The sequence below is a fragment of the Rhamphochromis longiceps genome, linkage group LG20 (assembly GCF_057381845.1).
Source record: "Rhamphochromis longiceps isolate RC_006_pf linkage group LG20, R_longiceps_female_GT1.1, whole genome shotgun sequence".
Lineage (NCBI taxonomy): Eukaryota > Metazoa > Chordata > Actinopteri > Cichliformes > Cichlidae > Rhamphochromis > Rhamphochromis longiceps.
In genome coordinates this window covers 33007380-33025079 of record NC_140576.1, presented here as the reverse complement: position 1 = coordinate 33025079, position 17700 = coordinate 33007380, and the positions used below count along the sequence as shown (strand labels likewise).

General features: G+C 38.4%; 1 protein-coding gene and 1 pseudogene across 5 annotated transcripts in view; both read right to left on the bottom strand.

Moving 5' to 3' along the window:
- Positions 1-3345: 3345 nt before the first annotated feature.
- Positions 3346-17700, bottom strand: part of bcas1 (brain enriched myelin associated protein 1) — a 39244-nt gene continuing 24889 nt past the window's right edge. For 3 of the 5 annotated variants that reach the window (XM_085395063.1, XM_085395065.1, XM_085395064.1), the window contains 11 exons: positions 15833-16212; positions 10713-10892; positions 9711-9770; positions 9397-9432; positions 8910-9125; positions 6841-6882; positions 6637-6702; positions 6312-6350; positions 5552-5674; positions 4789-5007; positions 3346-4388 (listed from right to left, as the gene is read on the bottom strand). In XM_085395063.1, the coding sequence (XP_085251189.1) occupies positions 4308-4388; positions 4789-5007; positions 5552-5674; positions 6312-6350; positions 6637-6702; positions 6841-6882; positions 8910-9125; positions 9397-9432; positions 9711-9770; positions 10713-10892; positions 15833-16212 (1442 nt within the window). In that variant the 3' untranslated portion in view covers positions 3346-4307. Of the gene's footprint in view, positions 4389-4788; positions 5008-5349; positions 5431-5551; positions 5675-6311; positions 6351-6636; positions 6703-6840; positions 6883-8701; positions 8789-8909; positions 9126-9396; positions 9433-9710; positions 9771-10712; positions 10893-15832; positions 16213-17700 lie in introns of all 5 variants that reach the window. The other 2 variants (XM_085395068.1, XM_085395066.1) reach the window with 2 other exon arrangements.
- On the bottom strand, positions 13122-14806 carry LOC146645715 (uncharacterized; annotated as a pseudogene).

The following is a 17700-nucleotide window of genomic DNA, read 5'->3' as shown; positions in this document are numbered from 1 at the left end:
TAATTAAAGAAGGGGTATCTGTAAGAAAAAAGCTCAGTACTTTAGAGAATTATAATGTATTCTGCGGGCAGACATCCTAACAGGAATTGGATCAGCGACTCGGGGAAGGCTGTGATGGCTTGTTTTTTGTCTTGACGTGTCAGGAGCAGCTGACCGCATTGTTCTCCTTCAGATTCACAGCCTGAGTTCTTTCATAATCCTGGTGTCGCTTCTGAAAGACACTGATAATACGTAAGCTTCTTTATCACTCCGAACGTTTATTCAGTTCTACCAGCTGTTGTGTTCTGTTGATCATAGAAGTATCAGTGGCCAAACAGAAATTCTCACAGTTCATACTGAAAACAGTACCCGTCTTTTCTGTGTAGAAACTGTAGAAACTGGGTGAAGGAAGTGTCTCTTTGTCCTGCTGCTAGTGCCTCGCTGTCTGCGTGACCTCTTTTGACGACTTTTTTTTTCCTGACCTTTCTTTGTTTCACTATGACCTCTCAGTGAAGTGCATAAATGACAGTTACACATATAAAAGACACAAAGGATATACATTATTTGTTGATTAACTGTGCAGGAAAAATATATACAAATGATAAAAAAAAGCAAAGAATTTTATCTTTTTAAATTATGGTAGTAGTGACGTATGTATTTGCAAACGTAACACTCTCTTGTTATTAGTTATAATGATGGCAGTCTCTTGTCATTCAGACTGCAATGCTTGATCTCTTCTATAAAATTATACGTTATGAGCACCACACCTAAAACTGAAACTGATTTGTTCTGTTTACAAAACTAAGCAAAACCAGCTTAGCAGCCTGGACATACAACAGCTGTGGTATTTGCGCACATTCCCAAGATTCTAGCAAGTTAAGCACACATAATAACATGTAACATGCATCTTTTATTATCTCTACTCTCAAAATGATCCCAAAGCTGTAACAATGTGCTCAGATTCTACCAACTTAGAACAAAGTTTGATGTATCCAAGTGTAAAAACAGAAGCTAAAGTGTTTTTGTCTAAATGTATGCCTGTATACTTGTTCTTAAGATGAACACTTATCTATCAGTTGAAGGCAGATCATGATTACGTCACTCATTTGCATCCCTACAGCAGTATAATCTAATTTTCCGTTCAAAAGACTAAAACAAACAAACAAAAAATGTAAAGACACAGTTGGTAGCATCCGCGTTACAAAACTTCCCTAACAGACACGCACATGCATGTGTTGTCCCCGTAAGCACTGCAGGGGGAACACATTGAGATATTTAGCTTGCTTTTTCCTTATAGGTAAAAAAAAAAAAAATTCCATCAGTTTGTGAAGGGATCAGAACCGGTTATGACGGTTTTCTTTTTTCTTTTCATTAGTACCCAGAATAGTTTTAACCTCTCATATTCCATATTACTAGCAAGCACTGCCATGATGCACATTAGTGCTGACAGGAGGTCTCCTATCAGGCCTCTCCTCCCACTATTCCCCTGTTTCACCCCCTCTGAGCTCAGTGCATTCACACAGTCACATGCATTGTCCTAGGATGAACTGCAGCAACATGGTGGCTGAGAAAATCTGCTGCACTGTGTACAGTCCATGCATTGTTAAATCCATATGGGAACTATCTCTTTATTAATAAGCCTTTTTAGGTCATTATCGTATGTGATTGTGCAAAAAAAAAAAGAAAAAAAGGGAGCGACTAGTCCTTGTGACGCACAATCACTTTCCCAACTGTATGGAAAAAGAGTTCCCTTAACTCTCACTCCTGGAACGCTGCGTGTAGGGGCATGCAGCTGTTATCATCGTCTTCACTGTTATTTGACAAGTCACTAAATACAGAAAAGGCTGAGCAGATTTCTAAATAACTGCACACGGAAGTTTAAAACATCTGGAACTGTTAGCAAGGCCACAAAGTTGCTCGTGATTTCCAGTTAAAGTGTTGTGTAAGGGCATCTTTTTAGTCACTCTTCCAATTAGTTTTAGTAATCTAAGCGAGATGTGTGAGTAGTTTTGCTTTCTCCTTCACTTCCGTCTCATTAAAACTCAGTCAGAATTCCTCACTCCCAGATTCATCAACACTATACTCTGTTTGCTAATGAAAATGAGCTCTTCACACATAAACAAAACTGCTGGCAAAGTCGTCACAGTGTATCTTAATTGAGACATTCCTCCAGGGAAAGGAGAGACAATGGAGCACATGTCTTAAGCTGTGCAAGCAGCAGTACCTCACTTTTTCTCCCTCAGTGCCGTGGCAATTACTTTGATGCACAATTTAAAATGATCACACCTATTATAGACAGTAATACAAGAATAGTGTGCCTCATTGATAACAAAGGAGCAGTGTGAGTTATGCCTTCGGGGGCTGCGACTCATCACTTAATGGTGGGTGAATAGTGGTTCTCAGACACTTCTATCTAAAACACATCCTTCCAGAGACTGCACACTACGCCATCAATCATAGAAATTACATCATAAAAGGAGAAGATGATTTGAGGTCTTCCTTTACCTGAAATATCAAATTCCTTAGATCTTATTTTACATTTTTTATCTCCAAGGTACACCTCACAGACACTAAAATTCAGCAGTAATGTCCAACAGCCATCTGTCTGTCTAAAATAAAAAATATGACCTCTACTCTGGTTAATTTGCTTTTTCTCCAGTCAACAAACATTTATTTGTTGGCATTACAAATATATACAAGTGTGTGACAAATTAAAGGAAAAACAAACAAAAAAGGAAAACCATTTCCAAAACACACTCCCTAACTTGTTTTTTTGACCATGGCAGCGCGTTAGCCAGCTGTCTAGCATGTTAGACCACTCATTCAAATGGAAAACGATCTGTTGACTGCGAAGGCCACAGAATGCGATTTGAATTCTTGTACATACTTGTGGCTCGAGGTGCCATCTTGGGAGAGGCCACTCCCAACAGAAGCATTTAATCATAATAAAGGGTCAAGATGGCTCCCCATAATCTTATAATGATTTGCACTGTCTCTGCCCTATATAAAAATGTTGCCATGCAACCACCAGATCCTCTCACCAAAGGGGTCATTGGATCAGGTTTTTCCTTTGATTTGTCAGAGATCTTTATGAACATGAGTCAGACTTACAGTATTTGGCTTAACACCCAGATTGGGTGTAGCGGGATACGCTACACCTTTGCTGCACTCTTATATGCATAAAAATGGTTGCTATGACATTGCTCATGAATAGAGGCATCTTTTATTTATTTATTTTTTGGCCAGACTTGCCTGGTCATCTTCTTCTTTGTTTTTTAAATTGCTGGAACATCCAATTATTCTTGATAACACTCCTCATGCTTTTATAGCTTACATTAAAAATGAAAACTCTGAAGCAAAACAGGCATGTGGTATATTTATTTGCATTTATTGTCTTCAGGATAGCTCAAGTTTCACATACACACTACATAACGACAAACTACAGCGTCACATTAATTGCACATACGCCTGACACAGTTTACTTACACCGGAAAACTTTTGTTAGTTGACACGACACAAAGTGCTAAAATCAAAATAAAAGCTTCTCGGTTGTGATTTATGAGTAATGCAGAGCATACCACAAGGACACATTTGCACAAAGACACAGTTTCAATACCTCGGATGCATTTTTAAGCATTTGTTGAGTATTTACAATCAGTTCCCCAAAGATCAGTAGAGATTGTGATGTCCCATATAAGCTAAAAGATAGCTGTTCTGGCATGTACCTTTTTGTTTTAGTCCACATATAACTTGCATAGAGTTCAAAAATCTGCAAGCACACTCTGCTATATAAACTTTAATACTCCTTAGACCAGCTCCATTAAGAGCATTTCTATGACTCATATCTACGTCCTTCATGTTAACCACTGCATTACCTTAACTGCGTGAATTCTCTGGTGTGAAGTGTAAAAATAGAACCTATATGACATTGAGTTTTATCGATTTAACACAAAATAGTTGTTCAAGGCAAAGCATGGCACTATATATTGCATAAGCCCAGTATGTTAGATTGCAAAACAGAGAAAAGTCATTTTAAACGTCTGTAGAAAATGTCACATTTATGTGACAAAAAATATGTCCAAACAACCTCTGACCATTTTAAATCTCCACAAGTTCAACTCCCTGCTAACTGTTCTGTCCACTTTCCTTTATTCTTCCAAAACCTTACCTTTGCTATTGTGACTTTTAAGCAGTAACAATTAAAAAACAAAGTAATCAAAGTAACTCAGGGGATTCAAGAAGGTGATAAGAGAGAAAAAGAAGGACTGAGTACAAGTGAGAAGGAGGGAAGGAGACTGTACAGGAAAACGTAAGGGTTGCTTCTGGTCTCATTTGGCTTTCTCAGCTCCTTGAGCAGCGGTCAGTGGCTCTGTCTGGACTCCGGCGTCTGTAGAAGGACGTTTCTGAGTCTACAGTTTGCAGGGAAAAAATGGTACATTTTGTTGCAGTGTCTTTAGAAAATGCAACTCGTTCAATATCTATTTTTATTTAATTTTTGTCTTTTATAAGCTTTAATTGTTTTTTTAGTTAAACAAAAACTTTATTAATTTCTTTCACAGGCATCAAATGTATTAAATTGGACTCTGACTAAATTTGTTACATTTAAGTAACGGTAACTGTCCTATAACTAAACTGCATTTCCAGATGTGTTATATCAGTCCGCTTGGTTTTCAGTAATGTGGAGCCTACACCTTAAGTGTCTGCTGCCATCTAGTGGGGATAATACAAAAATACTTTGCACTATGCAGTGATAAGGATATTGTGCATGTTTCTAATGTTAATATTTGGGGAAAGTAATGTTCTTCTTACCAGATTTTTAAAGAATAGCTGAATGGAGTTCCTCTTTTCCAGTTTTTTGGGCACACTGGCTGCATCATCGCCAGCTTGGGAAGGCACAGAGGCTGGTTTGTTATCTGCAGCTTGCTCTGAAGACTTGGCTGCCACTTTAGGTTCCTCCTTGGCTTTCACTGCTTGAGCTGCCTCCGCTGCTGCAGGTGGGGTTGGGGTCACCTTCTTGGGCTCAGCAGCCTAAAAGTGTTGCGGCACATAATGAAGCATTCAATTATTTTAGTCCTTGACAGGCTTGAGATTCACACACCGGTGGCTCATACACTTCACTCGTTAAGTGCAGATGGACTTTGAGGTGGCACATGAAGTGGGATTAAAATGTACATCTGCTGTTAGGATACGACATCATGCGCAACATCACGAGGGACGGTGACATATGCTCAAAGATAACAGCAAATGGAGAAAAATGCTTCTGGCAAAGAAGTTGTTTAGAGCATGTTTTAATACCAGACGTAATTGATGAAATTACTCTGGTTAATAATGCATCTGTTTGCAAGAGGCAACGTATTTTCATGTATTTACCAGTCCAGTAGTTTTCCTGAGGAGCCGAGCTCCACTTGTGGAGGCTGCCTGGACTTTTGTGGTCATGTGATCTAATAGCACCTCAAATTCACATTAACCTGTTACTTACCATTCTGTAATTTCACCACAATTCATACCTAATGTATTTCAGAGTTGTTTCTTTTCAGAGATCTTATAAATGTTTATGGGAATAGGTTCTTACTTGGGGCTTGAAGAAAGAAAGGAATGGGGATTTTGAGGCGCTTTTCTTTTCTTCCTGAGCAGGTGGTGGCGGCTCTGGTTTTGCAGCAGCCTCCTGGGTGCCAGCTTTTGAGGAATCCACCGTCTTTAACCAAAGCAGGAAAAAGAAAAATATGTATCATGAATATTTACTAAAAAAAAAAGGGAAAAAAATCAAAGGGATGCTCATCGATTTAGGTGACAGAGTGAGAGTAGGAGCTTCCATCTGTGACATGAAAGAGGAGGTAAAGCAGTAAAAAGATATCTGTGATCAGAGTAGAGAGACAGCGTATAATCAGATCAAGATAAGAACTAGTGAGGAAGCCCACATTGTCAAGCGCAAAAGCCAAAATCTGTAAAGAGGAAGAAAGAGGAAAAAGGCAAAGCCCATCAATATTCACTTTACATTTCAAAGATGTCCACTTTTAAAGAAACAGCTAGTTAAACATTTTGGGAAAACTTTAATTCTTCAAGAAAGTAAGAAAAGAAGAGTCACATAACCCCAGATATCTGGGTTGATTGTGTCACGGTTGAACAGTGCAAGGCTGCAAGGCTGCTTCCTCGTACTTGTAGTCTTTCTGCTAAAGCTCAGTCAGCCATCTTGGTACTTTGGCCTCACACATAGTGTGATTATCAATGTGACTCATATGGTTATTTTATAGCCACTCATCTCCCCTAACTATTAAAAGAAACATAAGAAAAGAAAAAAAGCTTTCCCAGAACATTAAACACCACTAATTTACCTCAGTTTCTACCACTGGTTGTGGTACCTCTTCCTTTATCTACAGAAAAGGGAGAGTTATTTGTTATATCCTGAATTGGAAGAGCGTAAATAGTGATAGTCATTAAATCTTATATCGTACTCATTTTGTGCCATAATGGGGGTTGTTTAATCTGTACAGTTTGGGATGTGATGCGATACAATTATTTAAAAAAATGGATGAATTACAAAGAGTAAATGTGGGAAATGTTATGGTACCATATAAGTGTGGCAACATTATTGCAGAGGTGCCTGCAGAGTGAAGAAAATCAGGAATTAATATTCCTAAGCACTTCTTGCTCATTTACCTGCACTTCTACAACAGGCTCTTCCCCCACTGCTGCTGCCTCCTGAGGTTCAACCTCATTTTGAATCTAAGCAAATAGAAATGAATCTTTACATACAAAAACAGCTTTGGAAGAGGGTACGTGGTGTAATCAGAGGCTCAAAAGACCATTCCACTCCCTAAAAGAGTACAAAGCCCCAAGAGTGAGAAGTTGCCTTTCATTTACCTGCACTTCTACAACAGGCGCTGGCACATCCACTGGTGTCTCCTGTAGAGCAAAACTGTTATTTTATTCTGCACAGATGCAAATTGCGATGAACATTTCAAACCCTGTAATTAACCATAAAGCATGTTTGTTATGTAACTCAGGCAAGATGGTTTGTAATTATCCAGTCGTCTCCAGCAAGGCTTGTGTGCGGAAGATTCATGTTCACATCTTAATACATTAATGTAACATTCCCTGAATGCAGCTGGGAAGATTAAACAGGCTCGAGTTCACATGTAAGTTTACACCTGGCTGTACCTCTGCTCCTACAGCTGACTGTTGCACATGACTGATTGTCTGCAGGACAGCGAAATGCAAAAGGACTTCAGAACCTCAAAACAGATGAAAAGTTGTATTTATGGACTACTCACTATGTTAACATGACAATGAATGGTGACTTGTATCAACTGGTTAAGGAAGTTCAAATGCATTAGAAGAGTCAGAAAGAGCTCCACACTGTAATGTCAGCACAACCCAGAGGTGTAATTTCCAGGGGGGTTAGGGAGGTTATGACCCCCCCCCCCCCAATAATCAGACCCAGCCAATATAACTCCCCCAATGAAATTATGAATTATCTTGCATAAATAGGCTGTTGATTCTCTTTACTCATTTCCATTATTACCAGCAAAATAGTTGCATGTTTAATCATCTGGGAATTTACCCAGATTTATTTATTTATTTAGACAGAGATCTTGACCCCCCCAATGTTCAGCACATAGTTACGCCCATGGCACAGCCCCACAGCTCCTCTGGCATGAGTCCAAAGTGCAGGACAAAACCAGTTTATAGATTGTGTACTCCAAACCACTTTGATCGAATCTGGGAGAATCTTAAAATATTCATCAGGGATATTACTTGTTTTAGTTTATTTTACTAAGTAGAAGTTTGTTGTTGTTTTGTGTGTGTGTGTGTGTGTGTGTGTGTGTTGTAATCTATTTTACTCACTTATGTTTAGTTTGATTGTTGTAAATGTGATTCTTTTTCATGAAATTTTGTCTTTTTAATTATTTCAGATAGCAGTTAATTTTTTCCTCCACTTACTGTTAGCGCATGTATGTTGGAAATTTTACCCTCTTCATGTTGTTTGTCTGTTCATTTTAACTTTTTATTTATTTATTTTTTGTTTATTGCTGTCTTGGCAGCTTGTAATTCTTCAGTATGTAAATGAAAGGTGTTGGGTTGAATTGGTTGATCTGTGTTTAAATATGGGACAAAATCCAGCAAGAAAAAAGAAAAAAAAACATGGATGCTCAAAAATGTAACAACATAACGATTTGATCTTGTAAATTAAAGCCTTTTTATTTTAAAATACACATGTTGTTTATTTTGGCTCTACGGAAACTAAAATTAAAAAAAGAAATCTGTTGTAGTTATGCCCTATAACACCTTCTCTGGGCAGCAGCTAAATGTAATGGCTTCTCGTTGAGCTCACAGTGATGCAAATGTGACTTAACAGTCAGTGCGGTTAAAAGAAAGGAGATGCAGTGTTGTGGGTGAGCATTTGTGGTGCTGGTGGGTGCTGATGAGCCTTGTTAGCCCTTTGTCCCTGCTTCTGCTCCTTATGCTGAAGCTATGATCTTTATGTATTATGCAAAAACGTAAGGACGACGTCATTCTTCTTATCTTATTCTCAACAAATAAGAAAACCTGATTCTCCCAAGAGAAAAGGTTTCAGCACAGGACTAATGCTACTTCACAAAACTATAGCTCCGATTAGGAAACAGTAAATTGCAAATTTCTGGTGCCTCTGGACAAATGAGCTCTTGTTCGGTTAGTAACTGATGAGCCATGGTCAGTTTGAGAATATGATCATTTACTGTACCACTGCTGCAGTCTTGCCCGGGGCTTTGGCTCCACTTGCTGAAGCACCATTGCTTTTGGAGGTCTTGACTCCTAGCAATACCTCAAACTGACATACAGTATGTTTCACACTGTGTTCTCATTGAACATGCAGTGAGTGTCTATATGAATAGCTATTCCTTAAAATAGTGATTGGATCTTGTAATCTGCAGTTAAAGCTGTTTGTTTACCTTCTGGCGGAAAAATTTGCTCAGAGTATCTTTGGCTGATTTTCCTTTCGAGGACACAGGCTCCTTTCCAGCAGCTTTAGGTTCTTCTTTCGCAGAGGCCTTTACAGGTTTGGCAGTTGGCTCTCCTTTGATTTCCACTTTCGGTGGCTCTGGAGGTGGGGGTGGTGGGACAGACATTCCTTTGGGTGCTGCAGGCGGTTCAGATATTTGTGCAACCTATTGAAGAAAGAGAGGGGCTGTTAAAGCAATGGTTTACACAGCCCTCTTAAACTGCAAAGACATTTTTGATGTAGCAGTTTTGTCAGATATGACATCAGCAACTGTATTTCCTTCCAGTTTCACCCAATAAAAATGCATTGCTATGTAAAATGAGCAAATAAGGCATCATATCCGGAAATTAAATAAACTCACCATGTGCAGTAAATATATACATTTAACGTGAAGTGCAATGGTTATGGGAATCAAAACTTATGGGTTATATGCTCACAGTAGTGGTTGCCGCTGGTTGGGTCTCCTTCTGGGACTATTTTGCAACAGAAAAGAAAGCACTTATAAAAAAGGTTAAACTGAAGCAAACAAAGGATGCAAAAAAAAAGCTTTATGCACAAATTCTGCAAAAATAAATCACCTTTTAAAAATAAATGTTACTTTTTAAATTCAGGAACATCCTTAGTTCAAGCAACAGAAACAGAACAGATGAGGGTGTGACAGCTCATTGTATAGCTGTCTGTATTAGATAATCAGAGATATGGTTTGATAAAAGCAGCAGAGAGTGATAGGTTAAAATGAACCTCTGTTCACCTTGTCTTTAGCGGCATCGGGAGTAGCCGTTTCCTTTTTGGACGTTTTAGTAGGGGTCACCTGTGCAACAGAGGAATAAAAATGAACCGTCTTTATTTTTTGTGCCGTGATCCACATAAAAACACAAGAGAAAAAAATCTTAATCTTTAAATGTGAACTGTGTAAGCATTGTGGAGCACTATGTATGTGGCGGTTAAGCAGTGTGAAAAGCAAAATGCCAGGGGATACAGTTGATGAGACAGAAAAATAATTATTTGGATAAAACAGAAGCCTTTCATGAATGCAGACATAGGCCTTTATGGTAAGCTAACTGAGGCCCACAGAGGTCCCTGACAGAGCACATACAGTACATGCGCTGCCATTGTGACAGCCATTGTGCTCCGGAGATGGCGTAGGCCTGCCCTCGCTCTATCTTCACAAATCTCGACTTCCAACCGCACAGGCCTCCCTTGTGAGCTCACACTATGGGATGAACAATAGGCCACCACATTCCCGCATGTTCAAAGACTTGATTAGCATGGGGCTAGGGCAATGGCAACTCTTTAAAACGGCATGAATCCAAAAGACAGCATGATGAAGAGGAAATACAATAGCTGCTTGTTGCAACTTTTCCATCTGGCACTGTCATGATGGCAGATTTCGCTACGGTTACACTTAATGTCATATACAGTTATACCGCCTTCCCACATCACTACATAGAACAAAAAAAATCAAAAATACACACAAACTAATGAAACATTTTCAATGTATTACTACTTATTACTGCTAAATGATTGGAAAAAAGACCACACATCTCACTTTGACTGGGGCACAACTGGAAGACGCATTAACCTCATTTTATTTATTTTTAATTTTTTTGCCTGTTTCTCTTCAGAAAAAGAAGCAGATAAAAAAAGCACATATGTTCTTTCCCTTTTCCCCCAAATAGTCTAATTTGACATGATAAACAGGAATAGCAGGAGCATAAAAAGTCACCTTAAATTGCCAAATGATGCCACTTACTAGGGTTTTGAAGAAGTTCATAACTGGATTCTCTTCTGGGTTACTCTCCTCTTTGCTTTCCACGGGCTCACTGTCTCCGTTGTCAGTTTCAGGGACGTTTTCTTCCTTGGGACTGGAGACTGGAGTCACCCTCTCTGGCTCCTTTAATGATTCAGGCTCGTGGTTTAGGTTAGCCGTCTCCTGTACACCATGACAAAAGAATTCGCCTTTGAGAATTATGTTAGAGCAGAGCGGAGCTGATATGTAAGCAGTGAGTGTCTTAATCGCAGTATTGAGATGGGAGCACAATTCCAACCATGCCTCTGCCTACTCGGGGCATTGTCAACAATCACCCTTTTATTAATGTGTGTGTCCCACCCCTCAGTCATTGATATTCAACAATGTGTGAGAGTTATTTCTCGAGAAATGTCAGGAAAACCAAATACCTAGCTATGCCCGTATGGTGTGTGTCTATAAAATATGTGAACTGAACCAATGTCAATTCATTTATACATTTTTTGCCTTTTCTTCCAGCAATCTTGATACATTATTTTGGCCCAATTTATTATCCCATTAGAAACTGTAGAGGTGGCCTATTTTGCTTTTCCATATTTTCTGTTACAAGCACCAAAATAAATGTTGCCAAAGTTTCAGTTAATGAGACCAGCAACATAGACAGGTCACACAGGTCAGCTCACAGTAGCCAGACCCACTTTCTACTTACGAGGGGCAGCCAATCAGAAGAAAGAAGGTTTAAATCAGAGGAAAGAGAGCATAAACGTTTGCTCTAAGTAGCGGATGAAGTGAGGAACACGAGGGCCCTTATTTTCAGCACTATAATGATCAAAGTGTATGTATGCCTACATGCAGCCTATCTCGTCCTTAAACGAATGTGGCAGTCTGAACAAGACTTTGTATGAACCCATGCAGTGATTACTAACATATATTTGCTTTTTAAAAAGATTTATTCTAAATACCAGTTCTCTTGATTTTCATATACTGTATATAACGTTCAGTTCATCCTAGCCCTGTGAATGCATTTGCTTAATGAATGTTGCCCACACATAACTGAACAGTTACCAAAATGTACAGAATGAAGAATTACAAATAAATCTGTATCTATGTTATATATCTAAGCAGATGATAATTAGTTCTGGTAAAGCTGAAGATGTTTTTGATGACCATCAGGATTGTGTGGACCCTGTGGCAAGTACTGCTAAATTTTATGTAACCGTAAATGTATTGTGGCTGCTATTAAACATTCCTGTATTATATACAGAACAGGTAAATAGAGGGATATTTGTTTAAAATGTAAATGAAGGAACCAGCTTCAGATTAAATGACTGAATCCAGCAGTCATATATATATATATATACATATGTATGTGTGAAAGTGTAAAAAACCAAGACTTTGTGTGTAAGAAGACTAGACATGTTAGATAATCTTCACTCATTTCTTTTCACTCTCTTTATATTTATACACCACTTTGCATTTAATCATTTTTTATTCTCTTCTTTATTATCTTAATTGTCAAACTGGCTCTCTGTCAGGGAGTTTCTTTTGTCCCGGCTTCTCTCTGTAACCCCTAACCGGTCACAACAGATGGCTGCCCCTCCCTGAGCCTGGTTCTGCAGGAGGTTTCTCCTTGTTAAAAGCAAGTTTTTCCTTCCCACTTCTATCAAGTGGGTGTTTCCCATAAGGGGTCGTCTCATTTGTTGGGTTTTCTCTGTACAATATAAAGCACTTTGAGTAAGTGTTGTTATTTGGCACTATACCATTAAAACTGAATTGAATTGAATAAAATCTCTAAGAACATAAAGCACAGAATGAGCACAATATGTCCCTTTAAGTATTATTTGTCATTAAACACAGTATAACTGAAATAATGAATGAATGAGAAAAGGAAACTTCAAATTAATATTTCCGTGTCTGCTTATTGATCACTGCTCATTCATAATTTATTTGTTTGTTTGAAGACTCGTGGATGTCAATAATACGGAGGACTGGTGAAATTATCTTTCAGTCACCAGGCTTGTTGTTTTTCTCAACAGCTATAGGTGACTGAAACCTAAGAGGTAAATGTTCAATGTTTGAGCTTGTGACTGAGACGCCTTAAGGAAATTCTGTACATCACATGTTGAATCTATCCGGTTTGCACCGCCTCTCATGCGTCTCTTCAGTATCACTCTCCACCTAGAGGTGTATTTAACTTCTGGCCTGGGAGTGCATCGCCACACTTTGCCACAGGCTCATCAGATGGCAGTTTAAGAATCTTCAGAGGTGAAATGTTCATTTTCAGTTGTCTCAAGGATGAGAAATAGTGACTCATTTTTATTTGTTCTCTACTATCTTTCCCAGGCTATTTGGAGAAATAAAACAAAAACAAGGTTGGATTATCTTTTTAGGATTTAATCCCAAGGCTCACATATAAATCACACATGACAACATCTATCCTTGATCAGCATTCTCCAGGGCAGTATTCTCCTCAGTATTCTTCTTAGACTAAAACATAAGGCTCTAAATCTTCTGCGGTGTCCTTCAGTTGTTAGTTCTTCAAGTTTGTTTAAATTATTTGTAGGATTTCTGAAAAAAAAAACAAACCCTAACCCTCACTGTTACCATCTTCTTTACAAAGGGCTTGGGTTCTCGTCCTGCTTCCTCTAAGATTACAAGGGTTTGTTCAGGTGTGTCATGGCTTTCATTATCTTTAGATTCTTAACCTTTTCTATGTCACTTTCTTCTACAGCTTTTTCAGAACTTGCAACCTCTACCTCTCCTTCAGTAGATAAACCTTGGACTGAAGTATTCTCCTCAACACTGTCTGCCACTGTTTAAGCTTGATCTGAAAAAGCTTGTTCTGAATGGGAAAGACGCTCTTCATGTTCTCCAGAGAGAAGCACAAAAGCTGTTGCCACAATATCCTCTTCTTTGACGGTGCTGTTGTTATCCACTGCAGGCTCCTGAAGCGTGGTTCAAATTGTTGATTCTGTTTCTATCTCAGTTATCACATGTTCTTCAACTTCGATGTCTACTATAATAATCTCTAGAATACAATGTGGATTGACTTCAGTTGCTGGAGATTTTAAAGTAGCTTCAGGCTTCTGCAACATTAATTTCTTCTTTGGGACAACTACCGAACATTTCTCCAGACTCATTAGTAGTTATAAGGCTAATATTGTCTTGCTCACTTATTTGTAGCACATCTTCAGCTGTGGTGCATCATCAGGAGTGACCTCCTCATGGGCCAGATCCACCTTAACTAGATTTCCATTCTGAAAACGGACAGCGGCTTCTTTTACAGGCATGTCTTCATTTACGGCTGCGGAGTTTGGGTTCTCATGAACAACCTCAGAGATTGTTTCCGTCACTCCAGTCACAGCCTCTTTGTCTAGGGAGGTAATGTCATTTGCTTCCCCGGTCTCAGGAGTGACAGCATTAGATTCGGGTTCAGCAGTTTCAATCAGCACTACATCAGCTGACTTGTCTGCAGCTCCTTTACTGTTGTCTTCAGTAATTGCTTCACCTACTCCCAGCTCTGACGCAATTACTGCGCAGTCAGAGGCAACTGCCAAAACTGCTTCAACACAACTTGCTGCAGCTTTTGGAGTGGTGGAAGTGAACTCCTTTGCCAGAGTTTTCTCTCTCATCTGTCCCTCTACAACAGTATCATCTTTTGAGTCAGATTTCTCAACCCTCTCTGCTCTGAACGTTGATGTTTAATCTTTTAAAGGGTCTCTAACAAGCTCCTCAGCTTTGCTAATGGCATGTTCACTCAGTGTATCCTCCACAGTTGTGGCTGTAAAGTCACCATCACCCATTTGTGTTGAAATATCTGCTTTTATGTTGCTAATTCAATTTTTTAATGTTCATTCATTTCCGTCTTGATGGTCAATGTGAGTTATAATGCCAGCTTCCGCTCCACTTGTATTAAATTATGTAAACCAACATACAACTTGTGTTTATTTCCCAAGGCACTCATGATAATCGTGTGGTTGATCACGAGTAATCAGAAAAATTAGTCATGTAGTGTAACATGCTTACATTTGTATTTATTTACTTGCTTATTTAGTTGTTTGTTTTTTGAAATAAGCGCTATTCTACATTATGTTGCCCATTGTAAACAAAGCTAAAAAAACAAAAAAACAAAAAGGAAAAACATAGTTAAATGCATAGAATGCTTGGTGTGTTGGACTACATTACATTGCTAAAATGATTTGGAGTGTTTGGCAGGCTGACAAAATAAAATAATTTTCTTTGCACAGCTAAAAGTCGACATCAGGGAATTTTGATTATGCCAAGTGTCTTCTGGCTATCTGGTCAACTGATAATTGACAAAAACAGCACAACATAAAAAAGTGTGCCCCCCCCTTTTTAGACATTTTCAGGAAATCCCATGATAAGATCAAAACTAACAATGTGAGCGGCACATCTTTGTGCTCTCTGAATTTCCTGTCGTGGGCGTCGGCGTCAGTGCTGCAGAGGCCCACGCCCACTAATCTTTGTCAAAGACAAACAACGTGTGACATATTTATCTTGTTTTATTTATTTATTTTTTTAAAAAGGGTTATACCCTTGGGCATATGCACTCCTGCTTACTCTGTTTTAGTTAATGTTAGCTGCAGAATGATAAAATAACATAATTCAGAAACACAACACAGTGTGTGTGCTCGCTCTAATAAAGGAAGGTGTGTGGTTCCATTTTATTTTTTTTTAATTAAGGGCAAGCATTGTATCTGCTATATGTATTTACATTATTGTTGTTGTTTTTCAGAATCAATGGAGGTCTATTGCACAAGATGAGCATTATCATAATTTACCATAATTGATCAGTTTTTAAAACTTAGCTAAAGACTTTTCCTTTTCCCATTGCTTTTAATTGATATGGCAACATTACCATTACCTTTAAAATTCTACTATGAGTTTATTTGTGTTTTTGCATACTTTCATTGCAGTTCATACATCATAGATTCCAGTGGCCATTCATCCGTACATTAGAAAATCCTTTTGAATTGCCCTTGTGTGTAAAATGTGCTATGCAAAGTAACCTGACTTGCTCTGCTTGTCTCTTCACAGTTTTGTTGGCAAATAGAAAAAAACAACTAGACTCATCTGATGAGAATAAACATGAAAAGTGCCCTCACCTGCTGTGGCTCAGTGGGAGGAACACTTACATCCACTTGATCTTCACTCTGTGTCTCTTTTTCTTTCTCTTCAACAGTCTCAGCTTCAGCTTTAGGTTCTGTTTTCTTTTTGAACAATTTGCCAAAATGACGACGACCTCTTTCTCCTTTGCTTTTCTTGACCTCTTCCTTCTGGGTGTTGGTGTCAGGGTCTTCAGAAACGGCTTGGATTTTGGTGTCAGAGGCTTCAGAAACGGCTTGGATTTTGGTGTCAGGAACTTCAGAAACAGCTTGGGCAATATCAGGTTGACACTCTGATTTGACGATCACATCAGTTGATTTTATGGCAGAGTTTAAAGAGTGGGCCTTGCCATTTTGGCAGACTGTAGTTTCACTTTTACCTGAAAAATAAAAAAGTGGCAAAATAAGCAAAATGCCACATACAGGAAAAACATTGAAACAAAGGACTGAAACTATTGTTAAACCCAGGCTAAATTTCTTTTTTTTTTTCAGGAAAAAAATTACTATAAAATAACAGTTGGACATATATGCTTAAAGACCAGGCAGCAACATTTTACCACTGGGTGTGTTCAGATGTTTTCAGATGTGTGGTGGTGCTTTTCCTTTCTTTCTTTCTGTCTTTCTTTGGATATTTTGCATTTTGCCAGGCTGCCATTGTAAACAACAATAAATTACTTGTCTGTTTAAATAAAGATTACATGGACTTACTATACCACCTAGTGGTACAAATTGGCATTGCATGAAAGTGCAGCCCAGCTCTAGTTCCATTTCAGTTGATATCTCTTCAACACAATATATAGAGATTTTAAACCCAAAGTCTTAACAAGTGCATCACGTCATAGCTTTAGTTAATTTGGGGAAAGTGTTTTGTTACTTTTAACTAAAGGAAACTACATTAAGCACCTTTATGGACACCGACAAACTCAACAAAGTGATCCTCAAGGCCCATAAATCTGGAAATTGTGGAGCTTGGCGAAAAATGTCAAAGTCATGTGAACTCATAGATAATGCTTCACTTTGCGTCCATGATGTGCTAGGCAGTAATAGGAGCACATTCACCAAAGGCTAATACCACAGCAATGCAACATGGAACGTCAAAGCACATCATTCCTGTTAAAATGTATCAGTTCCTCCCTGCGACATCTGGACCTGGCAACATCATTTGTTGAATCTTGTAAATACTGCACATAGTTTTTTTTTTAGCTTTGAAATATTTATTTAATATTTTGCAGCTTGAATGACACACCTTATTACACCTTAATTAAATGTCTATTACAAAGCGATTTCCTGATTCTGATTCTGGACCTTTTCTATGAACTTCCACCTTAACAAACATCCCCCTAATGAGTCAGCTTAAAAGGGTCAAAATGAACATTTCTGGGTTTTATGGAATTTATTTTTAAACATAAGTGTCATTTTGTTTAGTATTAGCCCATAGAGTGATTTTTACTTCTAGCTTAAAGAGAATTTCAACAGTTGCCATAAAATTCAGCAAAATTTCCACGAGCTAGTAAACACGGGCAAGTCAGTGTGAGAACGTTATCTCAGGAATCAACAGTCAAGAGCCATGGGATTCCCACAGTATTTTATTTTTATAGTGAAGACACAAACCACCACACCTTGACAAGTCAAATACTTGCTCCTTGTTAATTCCTGAGAAAACACCTGTGGTTTACTCAGACACCGTGCAACTGGGAGTCACTGTGTTTGCAGAGTATTAAAAGGATTAAAGGATTAATCACCACTAATAAATTTGTAAAATTAATTTGCTTTTTTTCATTGAAGGAGAACCTTAAAGTATATCAGCATAAAGCGTGATACAGTAAAACACAACAGTCTGACATTAATAAAATTCATTCTTAAGTAAG